Genomic DNA, 22,485 nt, shown 5'->3' with positions numbered 1-22,485 from the left:
TCGAACTGCTAGGTTGGCAGAAGCTGGGACAAGGAACGGGCACTCACTCCGTTACCCGGTGCTAGGGATTAAAACTGTGCCGAACCGCTGGCCTTTCTGATCGACAAGCTCAGCATCTTAGCCACTGAGACACGTCCTTAGAACTACTAATAGTAGTTACTAATTACTTAGTATTAGTATTAAATTAGTAGTAACTACTAATAAGTAGTTCTAACTTAGAACTACTAATAGTGAAGGCAAATTGGCTTTGGCAAATTAGATAAGAACCAACAGAATTCAAGGAGGGCTAGGCTTAAATCTCTTGTGGGCATGGAGGAACTCTGAACTGATGACACATTTAACCTCTCCCTCAAGCCCAGCCTGGTCATCTCCTACAGCCCATGCTGAACTGTACAGCACAATCAAACATCAAGAGTTGACAACAGGAAATGTTCATTTTATAAAATTTGCCAAATTTCAATTCCACCAGAGTCGTGGGTCCTGGATTTTGCACGCATTCTGTAAATTAGTCTATTTGAGGTACTTTAGTTCAAAAAAATGTTGCCCTATGATGCACCAGTGTGCCCAATTAAATGTTATGACAAGTAGCATATAGATAAGTACAGAGATGATATACAGTATATTGGAACATAAAGAAGAAATATATACACTGGAGCATCAAACAACAACACAGGTATAGTTAGCAGCTCCTACAACTCAGACAAATTTATCTTGAATACTCTTTCCCATCGCCATAATGAACTATAAAACCAAAAATGCAAATCTCACCAAATTAATATGTTTATTCTTTTTAGAGAGCTCAAATTTGCTTTCAGTTCTTTCCATTTATTTTGGCTTCAGGCAAATTTTTATGAACAGACATTTAAAAGTATTACATCACTGTCATATTTAGAACAAGTCGAAACAATTTAAGTTTCTGTCCACATTAGGGCCCATCAACACCCGTACATTCTCACACCATGTGAACAGGGAAGGGAAGCTTTTAAGACCATCAGCAATTAAATATCTTTTCAAAAGGAGCCAATTTTATTTTCTTTCATTGCCAATCAGGGAGGAAGAATATGAAAAAACAAAACAAAATCCGGAAAGATTTAACGGTAAAACAGGGAGACCATGGTAATACTGACAATTAAAATCTCCCTCAGGAGGTTAATTAAACATGGTATGAGCCAAACATTTCGGAAACTACTTTGCAAATGTCATAAAAAAAAGCCTAGTCCTTCAAACAATGTAGGGCTAAACTGTTAACAGTTTTGTTGTTTGGTGGAAAAAAAGTGTTGAATGTTTTAAGAGGGACTGCCTGGGCAAGGGGAAGAAATGAAATTAACCTGGGCCTCCATATTTGTATCTATGCCTCTGTCCCTCTTTTGACTCCTATTAATCTCAAAAGACGTGAAGCGATAGCAAGAAAGAGAATTGTAGAGTTGGGCAAATATGCTATTTTGAAATTCTTCAGCAAATTTGTGGAAAAAAGAAATTAGATAAACGGTGTCCTTAATTTCATGTACTGAAGGTACAATTCTCCAAAAATTGTTGAAGGACACCTACTGAAAAAGCCTAAGGAGATCTATTCTCTAATGGCTTCCTTCCTTGGGATTTAAGTCAGGAAAAGTGCAAACAGTTGGAAAGACAGGATGTTAATTCAACATGTGGTCACCATATCATTAAGTAATATTCTACCAATAATGACGGGGTGGGTCAACCTCTCCAGGTCCCTTCAAGGGAGGAGGATCCTTAAGAATTTCCCCCATAATGGCCACTGTTGCCTCCTCCAAGGCACCTGAGGACAACCTGCTTTCTAGTTTACCGCCTTTGCTCCTAAGGAAATTCCTTACTCTTGACTCCAGAAGAAAAGTGGAAAAACTTGTGCTTTTGGTTTTCTTGCCCTTGATGTATCTCAGTAGAGTGGCCAGGATATAGCTAGGTTTTTAAGCTAAGTTTTTTTGTCTGAACAACGAAAGGGTTCCAGAAAAAGATAAAATATATATATATAATATAACTGGGACTTGAAGACAATGGGAAAAAAGGCTTTACTTAGTGGCAATGCTTTCATGTAGGAGTATACCACCTCTCTCTCTTTCTTTCTCTCTCCCTTCCCACCCTCTCTCCAGGTAGAACGAAAGAGGACTCAGGATACCAAGCTGAGATCAATCCATAAAGCAAGGGCCTTCAAACTTGGCAAGTTTAAGACTTGTGGACATCAACTCCCAGAATTCCTGAGCTAACATGACTGGAGGAGGAGGAATTCTTGGAGTTGAAGTCCACAGGTCTTAAAACTGTCAAGTTTGAAGACCTCATCATAAAGTAACTCAATGAACAGATCCTAATCTGTGTCTAGCTCTGTTTGATAGCCATTTTCTAGTAATTAATCCTTTGTCTGATTTGGAACGCTTAATTGCCTGGCTGAAGCAAGACTGAATTGAAATACAATCTCCACCTATGACGGCAAAAGAACAATAGGGGGAAAAAAAATAGAGATTTCCCATGATGCTAGTTTCTCCTAAGATATGAAGGAACAATAGGATCTCCTGAAGCGTGACATAGTTCTTTTGCTCAGAAGTTCTCAACTGAACACAAGTATGCTTAAGGAATTGAAGAAGGATGGTAAACAGAAGGAAAATCACATTTGTCCCAATGGGGCTTTTTCAAAAAGCAACTGGACTTCATTTTTCCTTGAAGACGCTTTGCTTCTCATCCAAGAAGCTTCTTCAGTTCTGACTAAATGATGGAGGATGGAAGGGTTTGTATTCCTTGCGGTCCCTGGTCAGATGCTAGGAATTCAAATCCTTCCATTCTCCATCATTCAGTCAGAACTGAAGAAGCTTCTTGGATGAGAAGCAAAACATCTTCAAGGAAAAACAAAGCCCAGTTGCCTTTTGAAAAAGGGACAACCATAACCTGAGAATTTCCACAGACGAATGGAGAATCTCCATAGACGAACGGCTCATTTGTTCAAAATCTATGAGCAAGATTGTCCCTTTACCATCTAAATCTTACCTCAAGAAAGTGTTCTGGCTGCTGTTCACGATCTAGCTTTCTTGAAGTTGTGGTTATGAGCCCTGTAAAGGGAAAAAAAAACAGAAATATTTTCAGTAAACGTGAGGCCTAGCATAGAGCATATCTAGCTCAAATAGCAAACGCTTCTGCTTCATCTGATTGTGATTATTGTCAAAGCTTGGGCTGTGAACTAACTGGAACTGTAATAAAAAAATCACATGATGTAGACCAAATTTGTTTATCAGTTATTTATTTATCAATTGATTTCAATACTGCCCATCTCACTGTAAGTGACCCTGGGAGGCTGACAATAAAAACAGAAAGTAACTGTATAAACAAGAACGAAGTTAAAAACAGAATGAAAAGACAGGGGTACAGCATTAAAATGTAAAAAGTTAAAAAGGTGAAGAGGACACCCTCACAATACCAACCATCTGCAGGGCTAATAGAATTAACAGAGTTAGAAGGGACTTGGGAGGTCTTCTAGTCCAACCCCCTGTTCAAGCAGGAGACCCTTTACCATTTCAGATAAACAGCTATCCAATATCTTCTTGAAAACATCCAGTGATGCAGCACTGATAACTGCAGCCAAGATGGCGCCGATGACGGCTGCCTCAGTGAAATGCTCTCTAATGGTTTCTTTATTCCTTATTATTATCTGCAATTGACTACGTTATGATTCTTGATTCTTAACAAATGTATTTTTTCTTTTATGTATACTGAGAGTATTTACACCGAGACAAATTCCTTGTGTGTCCAATCACACTTGGCCAATAAAGTATTCTATTCTATTCTATTCTATTCTATTCTATTCTATTCTATTCTATTCTATTCTATTCTATTCTATTCTATTCTATTCTATTCTATTCTATTCTATTCTATTCTACTCTATTCTGAAAGCACTCATTCCATTGTTCTAACTGTCGGGAAATTTCTCCTTATTTTTAGATTGGATCTCTTTTTGATAAGCTTCTACTTGTTACTTCTTCTCCTGCCCTCAGGTGCTTTGGAGAATAAACTTCTTTGTGGCGTGCTCATATTTAAATGATCAATCAAATAAACCATCTTTATATTCCTTCCTTACTTTGGAAAAAACTTAAGTCTTTAATTCCTTAAAATACTGTTGTAGGATTTACTTTCTCTTCAAGTCTTCTGTCTTATCGCCTATACCTCTTCTTTTCTAAATCTAATAAAAATACATTATCCAGGTCATTCTCTTGGTTTATCATCTGTAATTCCCCTAAATTTTTAAAACTCCAGCCAGCTTCTTTTGTATATCTAGGAAAGAATCCTTATCTGGGTAATTCTCTTGGCCTGCCCTGTGTATTTTCACTTTAAATGCCTTCTCTGTCTGGTAATCTGCACTTCTTTGAATCCAATATTTTTGATTTTGCTATTTATGCACCAAGCAAAATCGGTTTCACAAAGCCCACACAAGGGTAGTGCTGCAGAGAACTTGCTCTCAACCTTGTAGCTAATCCCTGAGAAATAGAGCGTGAATTGGTGATCCAAAATCTAGGATGAAATTCTATGCACAGTTAAATTGAACGAGCTCCATTGATCAGAATTACTTATGAAAGTGCAGGTGTACAATTGCGCTGTCTTCTAATGAATCTCTACAAAAACAATTTGTTGCCTAAATAGTCAGTAGCATCTCCAGAACTGCTGATGAAGAATGACTGGGCTTCAACAATACAGCAGAATGGAAGAGTGTGCATTTGTAATAAACCAGAGGGCTACACACATCACTGACTTCTCCTGCCCACAACCTCTAGAAGCTGTAGTTCTGAAAGAAGAAATACTTGGAATGGCAAATAAAGAAATGTTGGGTATGCTCTCCGAAATGCAACTCCCAGGATATTTACGAAGAAGCCATGAGAATTATAGTGATATAAAAACCTATAAAAACTCATAGCGCAGACAGGGCTATTTGCCATCCAAGTCACAACCTGCCATGGTTGGGAGTGTGGATGAGCGTTCACTTATCTGTCCTGATTTGGATGTGGTCTACTCCCATTGAGCACCTCTTGAGCATTAAGCACCTCTTGAGAGTTGAAAAGAGCATAAATTATCTTATTTGCAAATTTTGCTATGCACAACCACCAACAACTGAACTGCCAGTGAAGGCTAAAGATATATTTTGTTCTTCCCCAAAGAATAGTAAAAATGAAACAATACCAGCTCTTTATTTTTCTAATGCAGCCAAGTGCCTTGTGTTGAATACATTAAGATAGGCTATAAATCAAACATCACTGTATAATTGCCTATCCCAGATGCACCATATGCAGCCGAAAAGCTTAGTTATGTCAGTGTTATAATGAGCCGGAGATGTAACGGTGGCTAACCATAAATAAAAAAGCAATTCTATCTTGGATTATGGCGGATAATACAAGACCAATGGAGAATGAAGGGTTAGGAGGTAAGGAAGTGAGATATACAGGTGCTCAATCATGGGTGACATCTGGACATATGTGGAGTAGAGTTTGTGGCATAACTGAACAAGGAAGGGAAGATGGTTGAACTTTCTTTTGTACAATGGTGAGGTTGGGAGTCTCTACTACGGCATTTCTTTTTCATTTTTTAATAAATTTCATTAATTTTCTATTTATTATATTTCTTAGTGCTTGATGTCTCAGTATTTAATTTGCTTAGCAATACAGATTCCATTCTTACTCTCCTCCCCTTTTTTTTCCAACCATTGGTAAAATAAGTTCTATGTTTGATAATATTCTATGTCTTCTTTCTGGTTGATTTTCAATCTAAGTCTATCCATTTCTGCACAATCTAATATCTTCTTGCGTCTTGCGGTGTTTCTTCATTTTTTCCAATATTGTGCGAAGATAATCCTCACTGCTGTTAAAACATGTAATGTTAAATACATACTTTTCTTATCCAATTTTTCTGATATCATCCCTAATAAAAACAGTTCAGGTTTGAAATCTACATGTTTCCCTATTATATTTTCTATCATCCATCTGTGTATTTTTGCTCAAAATTATTTTTGCTTTAACACAAATCCACCACATATGACAAAATGTGCCTATTTTTTAAAATTACATTTCCAACATTTGCTAGACATATTTTTAAATATTTTAGCTAACCTAGCAGGTGGTGAATGCCATCTATAAAACATTTTTTTGTACAATGGTGAGGTTGGTCTTTTCTAATACAGTATTTCTTCATGGAGAGAACATATGTTAACCTAGAGACTATTGACTATATAGCTAGTTCCTACAATAGTCTTTGTAGTCACAATTGGGACCACAATTTCCATCGCTAAGCAAGGAGGTTGTTCAATGAGTTGTGCCTGATTTTATGACCTTTTTAGTCACAGTTGTTAAGTGAATGATGCAGTCGTTAAGCAAATCTGGCTTCCCCCATCGACTTTGCTTCTTGGAAGTCAGCTGGGAAATTGCAAAATGTGATCGTATGACCCCACTGCAACTGTTGACAATACATGCCAGCTGTTATGTAAGTGCCTGAATTTTGATCATGTGACTGTAGGAATTCAAGTCGTAAGTGTGAAGACCAGTCGTAAGTTGCTTTTTTCAGTGTTGCTGTAACTTCGAAAGGTTGCTAAATGAATGGTTGTGAGCACTACCTATAAACACCTTTCAGGCCAACTCATCTTTGCAATTTCAGAATTTACTGGAGACTGGGACGCTGCAATTATGTAATAAAATGGCAATTTCGGACAGTGAGATGATCGGCTTTTAGAATTGTTAGCATTAACTTCCCCTCCTGCCCAAATATGCAACAGGCAGGAATAGCTAACACCCAAGAAGATAGGCTCAACATCCAGATGGATCTTGACAGACTAGAACACTGGGCCATATCTCACAAAATGAAATTCAATGTAGAGATAAGTAAAGTCCTACACTTAGGCAAGAAAAACCAAAAGTATACATATAAACTGGGTGAAACCAGGCTCAACAGCAGTAACTGTGACAGGGATCTTGGAGTCTTAGTGGACAACCAGCTAAATATGAGCCAGCAGTGTGCAGCAGCCGCCAAAAAAGCTAATGCAATCCTAAGTTGCATTAACAGAGGGATACAATCGAGATCAAGCGAGGTACTAATATCACTCTATGAAGCCTTAGTAAGACCACACACCTAGAGTACTGCATCCAGTTTGGTTCACCACATTATAAAAAAGATATTGAGACTCTGGAAAAAGTACAGAGAAGAGCAACCAGGATGATTAGGGGACTGGAGACTAAAACATATGAAGAACAGTTATAGGAACTGGGCTTGGCTAGTCTAGTAAACAGAAGGACCAGGGGAGACATGATAGCAGTCTTCCAATATTTGAGGGGCTGCCACAGAGAGGAAGGGGTCAAGCTATTTTCTAAAGCGCCTGTAGGCCAGACAAGGAATAATGGATGGAAACTGAACAAGGAGAGATTTAACATGGAAATAAGGAGAAACTTTCTGACAGTGAGAACAATCAGCCAATGGAACAGCTTGCCCTCGGAAGTTGTGGGAGCGCCATCCCTTGAGACTTTCAAGAAGAGACTGGTCTGCCATTTGTCAGAAATGGTGTAAGGTCTCCTGCTTGGGCAGGGGGGTTGGACTAGATGACCTACAAGGTCCCTTCCAACTCTGATTGTCTGTTATCTGGGTGCTCCATCACTGGAGGTTTTTAAACAGATACTGGACAGGCCACAATTCAGTTTGCCTTTAGGAAAACTGTGAAGATTGGCTTTCCCTCCTGGCATTCCCTACAGGTGGAATCTCTTTTTGGTTCTTTTTAGTACAGTGGATAGACACCATTTTATATTCTGCATTTCATAATTACATTCAGAGCTTGTTTTATGGTGATGTGGGTTCCTTCAGTTTATTGTGTATTTTTTTTGTTACTGTATGCTACCAAAAGTTACACTGTTTGAATTGGGCAGCTTTAAGAAAGAAAGAAAGAAAGAAAGAAAGAAAGAAAGAAAGAAAGAAAGAAAGAAAGAAAGAAAGAAAGAAAGAAAGAAAGAAAGAAAGTGGGTGGGTGGGAGGGAAGATTAATCATTACTTTGCAAGGTTATTAACACCCTGTTTCAACTGCCCTTATTCTCCATTAAAGTGCTGTCAGATGCAAGTAACTAAGATCAGGAGTGAATTCAAATATTATTACATGGTACCTATACAAAATAATCTGTTCTATTGACGGTCAAGCCAAAGTGGCAGTAGGTAAAGCTCAACAGAATTCATGAGGGCAGGGGGTCTGGACGTGGGTTTCATGTGGCTGCGCAGCAATTCCAAGCTGATAACATGCTTAACCCTACCCTTAGGCTCAGCCTACTCATCTCCTACAAGTGCCCAGAAAGCAGAGGACCCATTGATTGAGATTGACATCCTCAACAAGCCTTAAATACCAAAACTGGACGGAAATTGATAGTCTCCACAACATGAAGGTTCAATTTTTTTTTGAGAGAGTAGGGAAATGATGTGCAAATATCCCAGTCACCCAGCCATTAATGTAGAATCTCATCAGCACACCAATACATGATGTGTTTGTATGAAAATACTGAGGTTGCAGATAGGAGTTTCAAATTCACAGAAAATGACATATCCAAGGACTTTAATCAGAATCTCCTGGATCCCAGCTCAGTATTGTTGCCACTATAATACAGTATAAATATGGTCCAGCCGACATCAGTTTAACAGACTTTGCAGACAACGGGCAAAATCGTCATTTGGATTTTAACTTATTTAATGGACTGGTGTCACTGTGGAAAGATTTCCTTATTAAATCAGTAGATTATCCTTTAAAAGGAGGTTTCCTGAAAATGATGCCACTTATCTCAATTATGTAATTATGCAATGACATAAATGAATATAAATGAAATGAATATGCATTTAACAGTCACTTGGAAGTAATAGACATCATTTCCTCTGAAAAGACTCTTAAAATCCAGGTCTATACAAGTTCTCATGATGTATTACTACTGTAATTTTTTGTCAACTATGTCAAACAACTCTCCTGAAGATTTATCAAGACAAAATTTAAAGCAGACACGACACAACTTCTTGTTTTCCAGTCCTCTAAAACAGACCATTGAGATTTTATGTTATTGCCTTATTCTGAGAATTAGTTACATGTTAACACCCCTGGCAACTTCTGCATTGAATATTCATAGTACATTTTTACCGACAAAGAAAAGGCTGTTCAGAAAAGCAGGATGGGAATTATCTGTGAATATATTTATGCTGAAGGTTATTTTGTGCTTCATTTGGAGACAAATCTCAAATCTGCTGAGAATCACACCAATGTCACTCCACCAATTTAATGTTGGTCATCCACCGGGAACGGATTTCCTCAAATTCTCTCTTATGCCAAAAATCTGTGATCTGAAAAGGTCAAAATCCTTGGAAAAATCTAGGAACGGTAGCAAGGCTGTTGGCAGTGAAACACCCCCCCCAAAAAAATTTGCACCATATTAAATAAAAGAGAATAACATTTTAAAAAAAAGAAGACTATATGCCTCTTGTTCATTTATTTATTTATTTATTTGTTTGATTTGTCAATTGCTTACAAGATAACAGGTATAAGTATATACATAGTCATGAATACATGAAATGGGTACGTATAAGAAAAATAAAAGAAACAATAGGACAGGTAGGCACATTGGTGCGCTTATGCACGCCCCCTACAGACCTCTTAGGAAAGGGTTGAAGCTGAAGTATTCATTGACAGGTAGGACATTGCAATGTATGATTTTATATACTATACTTAGATCAGACCGAAGGCGGCGTAGTTCTAGATTTTCTAGGTCTAGAATTTCAAGTCTGGTGGCATAAGGTCTTCTGCAACGAGTAGAGGAGTGGAGAACTCTTCTTGTGAAATATTTCTGGACTTTCTCAATTGTGCTAATATCAGATACGTAATGTGGGTTCCAGACTGATGAACTGTATTCAAGTATTGATCTAGCAAATGTTTTGTATGCTCTAGTTAATAATGTGATATTACCGGAGAAAAAGCTACGTAAGATTAGGTGAACAACTCTTAATGCCTTTTTGGCTCTGTAGTTATTTTTGGCTCTTGTTCATTTAAAGGGAAAGTTTTGACTGGTTACCAAAAGAATGCAACAACAGTTTCCAGGGTGAGGAATCAGTTTCAGAAATCTTTTAGTAGCTGAAGCAATGTTTAACAAATTGAGGTTTGGGGCAAACAAACCATAAACCAAATGGAATTACTATAAATTGGTAGAATCGTACAACCATGAAGTTGGAAGACTTCAACCCCTGCTCTGCACAATTTAGAGCACCCCTGACAGATGGCCATCCAGCATCTGTTTGAACACATCCAGAAAACAGGAGCTTACTATTCTCCTTACTAATTGGTAATCTTTTTTGGTAAGCTTGAGATATAGCAGATGCTTACAATTAAGGCTCTGTGGAATTCCCAAATGGTGAGCTGTGGATAATAACACAGAGCAAAAACCTGCAAGCTTTGCGGTAGCTAGCCTTCGATTTTGGGGGTTGCTTCATCCTCCTCCCACCGAGAGCCCACAAACAAGTCCCACTTGAAAAAGGAACTAGGAATGAAAAGGCAATCTTAGTGCAGTTTTAAATCTTAGCCCAGTCTCGGTGCCTTTCAGTGATTTTTTAAAAAAACTATTTTCATGTCATACATTGTGACTTATATGCATTTTTCAGAGGATGCTTAAATTAATCCTTTCTTTCTTCCCACTTTTTCTACCCTTGTTTTGCTTTTTTTTTTTTAAAAAAAGATCTTTTCTCTAAAACCTCCTGTGTTTCCTCTAATAAGAACCATCACACGGGCTTTGGATTTCATGACTGACAAAATTTGCTGACAGCTTCAAGTTGCGTGGGAACTCCCCTGAATATTTCCGAACCACGATGCAAGTCGCTCTCCACATCTCTAATTTGTATTTTGAAGCATTCTGGCCTGAAGAGAGAGACTCTTAAAAACGGCTTTGAATATCTCCTTCAGCAGAATGTCTTAATAGCATCACTTGTGTGTTGTGAAGCGTGGGCAGACAGTACTTTTGTATTAAGCTCATATTAAGAAGATAATGTATTACTATTACTGCATGGCAGAGGATGAACAAACCTGGGGCCTACAGATTTCCTTCCGTAGGCCTGACTTGTCCTAAAATAGAAAGCATGTGAGAATCTGCATTATGTCTTCAGTTTTCCTTTCTAGGGAAATTGGGAATTGAGATGAGCTATACAGCTGGGGAGAAAGAAATGTGCATCCTCTCATGGGACAAAGGCCTAAACCTAGAATTATGCCGCCTTTGGTTTGATCTAAGTATAGTATATAAAATCATACATTGCAATGTCCTACCTGTCAATGAATACTTCAGCTTCAACCATTACAACACAAAAGCGAACAATAGTTTGCAAGGTTAATTGCACCAAACTTGATTGCAGGAAATATGACTTCAGCAACAGATTGGTCAATGTCTGGAATACTCTACCTGACTCTGTGGTTTCTTTCCCAAATCCCAAAAAACTTTAACCTTAGACTGTCTACTATTGACCTCACCCCTTTCCTAAGAGGTCTGTAGGAGGTGTGCATAAGTGCACCAATGTGCCTACCGTTCCTGTCCTATTGTTTCTTTTATTTTTTATTTTTCTTATATGTACCCATGTATTCATAACTATGTTTTTACTTATGCCTATTATCTTGTAAGCAATTGACAAAAATAAATGAAATAAATAAATCTGATTTTTAGAGAGACCTCTGCAAACTTCTTGCAGCTTCTTCTCAATAACTGTAATTCGGTTCTCTTAAAATGCCAATGCTTTTGCAGGAGAAAACAGATAAAGAAGAGAGACTGAAATTTTCCATGCATAATCATTGTGCTGTTTTCTATGCATGGAGCAAGTACAAGTATAGAGATTTACTATGATAATCTCCAAAGGATTCATCTCTTACTCACATGCTCCAGGAATAAATGCAGGAAGGGATGCTTGTATAATAATCAAAACAATGGCTTTTCTCTTTGACATTGGGTATGTCTAGTTTGATGAAAAGAAGGACTAGGGGTGACATGATAGCCAATGTCTCAGGGGCTGCCACAAAGAAGAGGGAGTCAAACTATTCTCCAAAGCACCTGAGGGCAGGACAAGAAGCAGTGGGTGGAAACTAATCAAGGAGAGAAGCAACCTAGAACTAAGGAGAAATTTCCTGACAATTAACCAGTGGAACAACTTGCTTCCAGAAGATGTAAATGCTCCAACGCTGGAGGTTTATAGAAGAGATTGGATAACCACATGTCCAAAGGGTTGGACTAGAAGACCTCCAAGGTCCCTTCCAACTATTCCATTCCATTCCATTCCATTCCATTCCATACAGTGAAATATGTTCTGGAGAATTAGAGCTTTCAGCATCCATGGTGAATCTCAGAAGGAACAAGAATATGCTAGGTAAAAAGTCACAGACTGCAATATTAGCCTACTTTATATCAAAGAAGGAACTTGCTTAGCTAAAGTCTGAGATTCACTGCATGGCAGGCTCCCAAAACCAAGACAGACACATGAGATTCTTCAAGCATTTTTCTTTATTCTTCCACACCGATTGAAAGAAATCTTGCCAAACGAAATTACTTGAACCATAGATAAACCATTTACCCAGGGAACAATTCATAAGAAGGAACTGTCTTCACCCTCTTTCTCTCACACAAACTAACTCTGATTGTTTCTTGCTCCTCCGGAATGCACCTCCTCCCTACTGGGAATCAAGACAATATTCCATTACATTGCAAAGTTACTTGGCCCATGAAAGTTGTTTAACGAATAAGAGGAATTTAGCTGACTTTGACTTATTTTGAAAGCCTAAGCAAGTTTGGGTTGGGTTAATACTGACAGAGACCATCAGGACTATACACTAGACTGGGAAGTCAAACCATTATCCTGAAGGATAATATCAAACCAAGCCCACGCCAGCGTGGCTATCATAATGAAGAGATTATGTCAGTTGTATGAGAAAAAAACTCCCTTGACATAAGGCAGACTCTATTTAAAATCACCATCACCATCATCATGATATCACTACCACCATATTAATATTGGAGATTTATATTGTGCCTCAGGGTGCTTTAAACTATATTATTAATACACACGAGGAATGGAGAAAATTCATTTGGGTTGCATTTTAATGCAAATGTAGCTAATTTCACACATTTCAAGCCAATTAATGAACTGAAACTCAGTTATATTTCAAATGTTGTCACTTCTCTGAATTTTGTAGATTAATTCATTAAGTTAGAAAAACAGTACAGATGTTAGGGAGAAAATCGTATTGAGAAAAAATCGCCTGCAAAAGCGGGAATCCTTTGGCAAAGTTCAGAATAAAAATATGAATTCAAAATGCATACAAAATTTAGTACAAACTTTTTAAAAACAAAACCCCATCAAATTAACTATGGAAGGAAAATGAACCAACTCAAAGACTAGAAAAAGGAGAAATTTATACAAACCAGAGTTGTTTACCCCTAACATGTTTTTATTGATGTTGCTTGTGAGCTGTTCAGAGTTATGGTGTATAAGATGGTGTGGCTAGAGGTTATACATTTCCTAATATAAATATTTAGTTTTTTGGGCTATGTAGATATCTGGAGCGTAGTTCCTCAACCTTCCTGGGTTTGTGGCCTAGCCAGAAGTGGGGGAGGGGGAAGAAAGAGGGGATGGTTTCATGTGAGTGACTAGCAAACGCATGCAGCTCCATTTGCACGAGCGGTGGACATGTGCCCCCCCCCGCTCACGCAAATGAAACGTGTGAGCTCACTTGCTGCTTCCGCGGCCCAATTCTGAATGGCTCATCGCCCAGTAGAGGGATGCTGCCCAGAGGTTGGGGACCCCTGATATAGGGAACAAGAAAACTAAGTTCTAAATCAGGGGTCCTCAGACTTTTTAAACAGGGGGACAATTCACGGTCCCGCAGACTGTTGGGGGGGGCTGGACAAGCTGGTGGGTGTGGCTAGGCGGTCATATGAATGGGTCGGCGTGGCCAATTTAGCAGTCCATTAAATAATGCACACAAATTTAATTTGTTATGCTCCTGGGGGATGGAAAGTAGGTTAGTGAAGGGATGTGGCTGCCTTGGGTGTGTAAGGGACTTCTGTGTGTGTGTGTGTGTGTGTGTGTGTGTGTGTGTGTGTGTGTTTCTCTCTCTCCCTCCTTCCCTCCCTGGCTCCCTTTCTCTCTGGAGGTCAGGGAGGGCAAAAAATGGGCCCATTTTTAGCCTCCTGAAGCCTCTGCGCGTCCTGTTTTGGGCCTCCCCAGCCTCCAGAAGCTGGGTGGGGGCCGGCGGATAGGTGGGATGATGTGGGCGGGGCAGCTTCATGGTCTCACGTGGGCCGGATTAATGGCTTTGGCGGGCTGTATCCGGCCCGCGGGCCACAGTTTGAGGACCCCTGTTCTAAATGATTGATTAGCCCAAGCTGCCTCCTATTCAAGGAAAAACAACACGAAATGTAATTACAGATTATACTTGATACAGATTATAAAGAAATTATCCATAAAATGTAAATAAATACAGAAATCCATTACAATATCTGTTTTATATCTTCCCTCATCAGGCTGAACTTCTTGCAATGAGGCTGTTCTAGTAACTCAGTTATGCTCACTTCAAAGCCTACAGCCTGTTCTTCTGTATGGGTACAAAAGTCCCCAAGGATAATAGCCCAGAAACTTAGCAATGGAACAACTATTTTTGAAAATGGAGATAAAATTGAAACCTGAAGCTTTTATTTTAGGGATAGCATATAAACAGTTGGAGAGAAAACACGGGGGCTTTGTTTTTAAATGGGACATCTGCAAGCTTGTTAAATGCCCATTGCTGACCAAAGATGGAAAAAGGATTATATACCCATGATGGAAAAATGGACTTTGAAATGAATGGAACTAGCTGAGACGGTGAAATTGGCTACTTTGCTTAGAGACAATAATCTGATTAAATGTCTTGCAGCTTGGAGACCACTGTTAGATTTCTCACAAGATAAGGAGAAAAATCAACTTTTGGGATTCGAGGAATCAAAGCTGATTTGAGAAGAGAAATATGGTGGTTTCTTACATTCACAGTTGATGATTTATTTAGATAAAAATTAAGAGAAGAATATTATATGAATATTGATATTTCAGAATGTTTATTATTAGTATGTTACGATAGTTTAAAGGTTGATTATTAATTTAAGTTCAAGCAGTTATTTGTATTATTACTTTGCTGAAAAAAGATGAAGGTTACTCTAAAATTTGGACCATTTCAGACTTTCTCCCTAGGGCAACATCACACAATCATCACCCGGTTTTCTGTTGTCCTTGAAAACAATTTTTAGTTAATTTTTAAAAGTATAGCCCTTGATTGCAAAAGGGCACCCTGTCCCTTTAAGGCAGGGGTGTCAAACTTGATTTCATTGAGGACCACTTTAGGGTTGTGTTTGACCTTGTGGGGCCGGGGTTAGAGTGGCCAGCTCAATGCCATTCATGCTGGAGGTGCCTGTGTTGGCCCAAGTGCTCTGCCAGTGAAAACGGAGCTCAGGAAGGCCGTTTGTGCTGGCAGAGGGTTGCAGGAGGCTGTTGCAAGCCAAAAATGGAGCTCATAGAGCCCTCCCAGGCTCCGTTTTTGCTGGCAGAGGCACCGCGGGCTGCTCCTTTGCTGTTTCTAGGGTGGCCCCTGGGCCTTGAGTTTGACCCTTCTGTTTTAGGAATTTTGATCTCCTGGCTGAGGTCATTTCAGAAGATCTGGGATATAAGAGAATTGTGATGCCAAGCTTCAGTCTAGAATAGAATTAGAATAGAAGTAAAATAGAATACTTTATTGATTAAATATGATTGGACACATAAAGAATTTGTCTCCGGTGCATAAACCCTCAAGTGTACATACAAATTACAACAAAGTAATATAATCATAATAATGATACCAAGTAAGAGAAGGTAGTAAAAAGGATGAGAAGGATACGTGAACAATCCCAAAATACATTCAGTCCGTAAGTCAACAATCCCAAAATAGAGACACTCTAACTGCAATGAATGGGACCACTGGCATGAATGATGAGGACAACTGAGCAATGGGTTGTTTCCCTTTTCTAATGATATCAAAAAGTGTTCTTTTAAAAAAAAAAAAAAATTACGCATTGGAAAATAAATGAAACCCAGATGGACCTACAACAAAATTTGGGTCCTTTTTTGTCTGCCTCTTCAGAGAAAATTTGGTGTCTCCAAAACAGCTAATTGCTAATATGGAGCCTTCACAGTTGTTTTAAACAACTGTGTCACTCTCTCATTTTCCACGAAAATTATGGCATTCTAGTCTGCTTGCAATTAGCATATAATTAGTACTTCCAGCAGTTGCTATAAATACTTATCTAACTACTGGCTAGCTTGGTATCCAGCAAGCACAGTCATGATATAATTTCCGTCAGTTTATTTTATTTTTTTTCATGTATCAATGCCAGGGGAAACTGAGTAAAGATTGGGTAACTGATCAGTGTAAATTATGCTAATTGGTTTGGGCTTCAGTAGAACTCAAACAGATCTATGATGTCTACAAGGTGGGTGTGGCACTCACAGGCATGATATTCCCCTCTGAAAAAAAAATCGGGGCCGGCCAAGAGACCCCCACCGCGCGCCAAGAAATCGCTCGCCCGCCGCGCTCACCCGCCGCTCGCCCCGCCCGCCGCTCACCCCGCCCGCCCGCCTCGCCCGCTGCTCGCCCGCCCCACCTGCCGCTTGCCCGCCCGCCCGCCGCTCGCCCCGCCTGCCGCTCGCCCGCCCGCCGCTCGCCCGGGCTCCGCTCGCACCGCCCGGGCGATTCCCAAAAAAATCGGAATTCCAATTTTAATCGGAAAAATATCATGCCTGCACTCAGGATGTGACAAATTTTCATCACAGCTAAGGACTGAACTCTTCAGTTTTCTCCAAACCAAACCATTAATATTTTTAATAATCAAATCTAGAGCTAAGGAGAAATTTTTTGACCGTTAGAACAATCAATCAGTGGAACGACTTGACTCCAGAAGTTGTGGGTGCTCCATCATTGGAGGTTTTTAAGAAGAAACTGGACAGTCACTTGTCCGAAAAGGTATAAGGCAGGGGTGTCAAACTCAATTTCATTGAGGACCACATTAGGGTTGTGTTTGACCTCGGAGGGGCCGGGGGGGGCGTGGTCAGGGTGGGTGTGGCCAGCATGACATCACTTGTGTTGCAGGGGGGCTGTGGCAGCCCAAGTACTCTGCCAGTGAAAATGGGCACTTCAGTTCTGTTTTTGGCTGGGATGACCCTCCTGCAACCCTCTGCCAGCGAAAACAGAGCTTGGGGAGGCCATGCACAGCCCTCGCAAGCTCCGTTTCTGCTGGTAGAGACACCACGGGCCAATCATTCGCTATTTCTAGGGCGGCCCCGCAGGCCAGATCTAAGCACCCCGTGGGGCTAGATTCCCCTTGAGTTTGACACCCCTGGTATAGGGTTTTGTGATTGAGCAGGGGATTGGACTAGAAGAAGGGCGTTAGTACTTACCTGATACGCCCACTACTGGATGCTCTGAACAGCTCATTGGAGAACATTCAAGGTTCTTTCCAACTCCGTTATTCTGTTATTTGTATAGAATGTGAAGGATGTTTGTTTGTGTTTTATTTTTATAGTTATAATGGACACTGAAGATGGCATTTATTTTCGTTGTACAAGGTGCAATGACAATAAGCTAAACTAAACTAATTGTCAATTAACAAGCGTAAGCATTATGTTTCTATAAACATTAGGACATTCAAAAAGGAAGTGATGTCTTTTTTTTTAAAAGGTACATGGTGCACCAATGTCAGTATGGTAGTGCATGGCTATTTACTTGATAAACTTGGGGGAAGAGGAAAGGAAGGAAGGAAGAGAAAGGGGGAAAAAAAATCCTCCATCCCTAATTTACAACATCTGCAGTTGCTGCTTAAGAAAGAATCCAAAAACTTCGTTTGCCAGTCTTTCAATAGAATATTTTACACAAAAGTTACAGCTGGCAAAATCAAAGCAACCATCTTCCCTTCTTGTGTAAATGAAGAAGCTCATTTTCTAGTCATGTCAAGCTTCCAGGCCAGCTTTTTCCAAACTGGTGCTTCCACAGATTTCAGGACTATAAATCCGAAAATTCCAAAACAACACGAAAATTCATCTGGAAGGCTTTGTGTTGCAAAGGTTCCAACTTAGATTTTAGGTGTTTTTTTTGAAATCCTGCCTTTCTTATTTTGATAAACAACTCAATGTGATGAACCTATCTAATACTCTTCCCTTCTCCTATTTTCCCCACAACAATATCCCTATGAGGTGAGTTGGGCTGAGAAAGAAGGACTGTCCCAAAGTCATCCAGCCAGTTTTCATGCCTAAGGCAGGAGTAGAATTCACAGTCTCCTGGTGATTGGTCCAAAATCACCTTGCCATCTTTCCTGCTCAAAGCGTGATAGAAACTCACAGCCTCCTGGTGATTGGCCCAAAATCACCCAGCTAGTTTTCATGCCTAAAGTGGAACTAGAATTCAGTCTCCTGGTTTCTAGCTTGGAGCTTTAACCACTAGACCAAATTGGGTCACATTTGTCCAACTAATTAGAGAAAGAATCCAATAGTAAGCACCATTATCTCAACTTTTGATAACTTCCCATGGTATGAACGATCAACGGCATTTCTGAAAGAGAATTCTTTTTTTTTTTTTTAAAACAAGTTTTATTAATTTTTAAAACACACAAATTGTCATTATTCATTACATGTTTAAACCTTTTTTCATTGTCAATTTAACAAGTCAGATAAATTATAATTCTGTTTTAAACCATTTCCATACAACATACCAAAACCTCTTATTCAATTTCTCTTTACTTCTCTTTACTCTTATTCAATATCATTATTATTATTTCATCTGTTTCTTTCTGACTTAGTTACCATTATTCTCAATCTATATTTCTACAATTTTTAACTAATTCTCCCCCAAAAAGACATATACACACAACACACAAAACATAAAAAAATCTTTTTGGAAAGTAACTTGGACCCAGGTGTCTCTCTCTTCATGGACTTCAATTATATTCATGCTCATCTTACATATCATTACTTATTTTATTTACCATTCTAAGCCTTCTATATTAACTTCCCACATATTTCACACTTCTTACTTCTATCTTAATTAATCATCTTAATTTGAATCATTATATTTATATCTTTTGTCCATTTTTTATCATCCCTTTGTCTCATTCCTTATAAAAAAAAAAGAAAATAAGTTTCTCCTGAAATCATTAATCAGAGTATGATACCTTTCTATCTCCCCTAAGTTAATCAAATTAATCTTTAAAATAATATCTAATACCCAATCCGATTTTGCTTGGTACATTCTATCTAACTAATACATCCAACATAATTAAGTACATAATTAGACAATAAATCCAAATATTAAAAAAAGATACTATAATAAAAATTTTATAATAACATCAATACCATAGTCTTATTAAACTCTTTAATTAAAACAATATTCTAAACCTCCCCTATTATTAAGTTTTAAAGCCAATCATTTTTAAACATTTTAACATTTTAATCTCTTATCAACTCTTAAATCATTACAATACTACCATCTCATCTTATGTACCTTGCAAAATCTTTTTTTTTTTAAAAAAAATTATACTTTATCCATTATCCAAAAAAAATTTCTTTTTTTCATTTAATTTCAAAACATTGTAGCTTTTCTCCACCTTTTCCCTTTCTTTCTTCTCCCAACAAACCTTTCTACCCCCCCTTCTTCTAGCCTCTGCCTTGCCAGCTTCCCTTCTCTGTCGTATTCCTTTTTCCCTTTTGTTTACTATCATCATATTGGTTTTGCACCTTATTTTTCCCTTTCTTAAATGTTTTTTTAGATCTTAAGTCCTTAAGTCCTTTAATTTTCTTCTTTTCTCTTCTTTTCTTTTCTTTCTCTCTTCCTTCTTTCTGGATCAAGTTCTGAGATTCATTAAAAATGGCTCCTTTCTTTCTTTCTTGTTCCTCTGCTGTCTTCATCTGTTGTAATGTTTGTTGATAATTAATAAGCGCCATTTCTAAGAAAAGGAAAGCTTCTTCCACACCATCTTTACCATTTTTTTTTGCTTGTTCATATTCTTTTCTTAGTTCCTCAACAGAAAGAGCCATTATAAATCTTTTCTTTTCTTTTCCCCTTCTTTCTTCTTACAACAACCAGAATATTCAAAAGAAAATAAAAAAAATAAAACAGTCCCAAAGTTATCAGTCAGTCCAAACCAAGGCAGAGTTCTCACTTTCTCCTTCTGGGGTAATATCAATCCAAGAGAAAGAAAGTCCAAATCTGTTTAAAATCTTATTGCAATATATTCTAGTCTTCAAATCCTTAAGGCATCTGCTCCAACAAAGTCTTAGCATACAAATGTTTTCTTTTTAATCCTCTCTCTTCCCACTCATCGCTTAAAACCAATTTTCACCTAAAAGAAATAGGTTTCTTAATATCCAGTTATTTATTCCGTAGGAAAAGAGGGAAAGCTATCCTTTCAGCACCTTCAAACAGCCGCTTTTTTCCTCTTCTGGCAGGTATTATTCAGAAAGTCATACTTTTCAGGAATTTTATTAGATATGTCTTAGAGTCCTAGGAGCCAAGAAAAACTTTCTCCTCTCAATCACTTTCTCCACTTCCTCCTGCGCATTCTTACCCGGCTGCCAGCTTCTTTGTGGCGGCCATTACAGACCGCCGCTGCACCATCCTGGGAAAAGGGAGTTCTGCCGGCCAGGAGGGAGTCTGCAGCACCCCAACTAGAATTCAGTCTCCTGGTTTCTAGCTTGGAGCTTTAACCACTAGACCAAATTGGGTCACATTTGTCCAACTAATTAGAGAAAGAATCCAATAGTAAGCACCATTATCTCAACTTTTGATAACTTCCCATGGTATGAACGATCAACGGCATTTCTGAAAGAGAATTCTTGTTTTCTGTACTTGTCCAGCAAGTACCTGGGTGCTGTATACTTGCTCTTATATATATGGAAACATGACATACTATCCTGCAAAAAAGGTATGAGAATCAAATCAACTTGGTTGTTCTGACCCAAGCCTTGTTCAAATTAAACAAACATAAACTATGTATAAAAGCAAACCTTTTTTAATGTGGCGCTGGGAATTCTTTGCATTCCCAGCCAAGAGTCATTTAAACCTAATTATCTGAGATGAAAGCAAGCCCTTTCAAGGTTGTAAAAGGCTGCCAAGAACAGAAGTCTAATTACTGATAAATATCAACTGACAGAAGTTTCAAAAACAAACCTGAGTTCGCAGGGTTTCAACAAGGACTCAGAGTCTAAATAACCTCTTTGCTTCCTGCAAAGATCACATCCCCGAGGGCTGGTTTTTATCCCTTATGGGAGGGCCAATCACCTCCCAGCCTTATTCCCGAGTCACCCTTGCTGCTTCAGCAGGTCTCTCCTTCGAGCAGCCCTGCACACACACAGACTGGGCACAGGCTCCCCAAGTTCCTCTGCTTCACTGCTGCCAGACTCCAAAAGCTCTGAAGGCAGCACCCCACTCTCCGATAGTTCTGGCCCCATCCCTGCATCAGACAGGAACCTCGTCCAAGTCTTCGCCAGACTCCCAGACTGGTTCCCTTTCATCCTTGCTGTCAGAGACCTCTGCAATCCGCACCAGCTGCCTGCGAACCACAACATTGGTAATTTCTGTTACCGTATTTGCCGGCGTATAAGACGACTTTTTTGCCCTGAAAAACATGCCTCCAAGTGGGGGGGTCGTCTTATATGCCGGTATATCCACTGCCGGCTATCGGATGCTTGTGGGACGCAGCGAAGGCGCCTCTGGCTTCCTGGATCCCCCACGTCACTTCCGCCAAGAGCCTCCCCGCGTCTCTGAGTGAGGTTCGAATCCCGCTCCTGTCGCCCCAGGCAGGGCTATGTGAAGGCTGCCCGCCTTCCTGCTCCTCCCACGGCCCCTGGCACTCCGCCCTGCCGCTGCAGCCCCGGGGAGGGCGTTTCCGGTGACCCCGCTGGGATCGTTTGGCTGACCAACACAGAATAACATATACACTGTGTAAATATTGGATGATTAGTTACCGGGTGGGGGGGGGCGTCTTATACGCCGGGTTGTCTTATATGCCGGCAAATACGGTACTTCAATCACTTCTACATTTTACAATTACGTGCAACAATTTTGCAGCCATAGGCACGAAAGTAAGCAACATGATGCATAATGAGAGAATAAATATGAAAATAAATACACGAAAAATGCTTATAGACAGCTAATATAAAATCTTCTGAACTGCTTCGGGGAACACAATTTTTCACGCTGGGTTTGTTGAAGGAGAGATAAAATTCCCAGAATAGAAAATTCCAGTCATATTTAAGCCTGTTTAGGTCAACTATTATTATTTAGAAAAGACTTAAATTATCTTCAACACAATCACACATCAGTCTAGTCAATGATGTCACAGATCACTGGGAAAATGGTAGGCGCTTCAAAGGGACAAGAAAGTATTGAGTGTGGCATCATAAAGTGTGAATATTGACAGT

General features: G+C 39.2%; 1 protein-coding gene across 9 annotated transcripts in view; it reads right to left on the bottom strand.

The window, feature by feature from the left end:
• Nucleotides 1–22,485, bottom strand: part of FAT3 (FAT atypical cadherin 3) — a 564,342-nt gene that overhangs the window by 197,863 nt on the left and 343,994 nt on the right. For all 9 annotated transcript variants that reach the window (XR_015749710.1, XM_087966122.1, XM_087966121.1 and 6 more), the window contains exon 4: nt 2,998–3,059. Coding sequence is in view for 8 of the 9 variants with exons in the window: in XM_087966122.1 (XP_087822248.1) it covers nt 2,998–3,059 (62 nt within the window). In the remaining variant the exon portion in view is untranslated. The remainder of the gene's footprint in view (nt 1–2,997; nt 3,060–22,485) is intronic.

The sequence above is a fragment of the Notechis scutatus genome, chromosome 5 (assembly GCF_049901735.1).
Source record: "Notechis scutatus isolate UNSWTSFEM ecotype Mainland chromosome 5, rNotScu1.2, whole genome shotgun sequence".
In the NCBI taxonomy this organism is placed as follows: domain Eukaryota; kingdom Metazoa; phylum Chordata; class Lepidosauria; order Squamata; family Elapidae; genus Notechis; species Notechis scutatus.
This window is presented reverse-complemented; position numbering and strand designations above follow the sequence as displayed.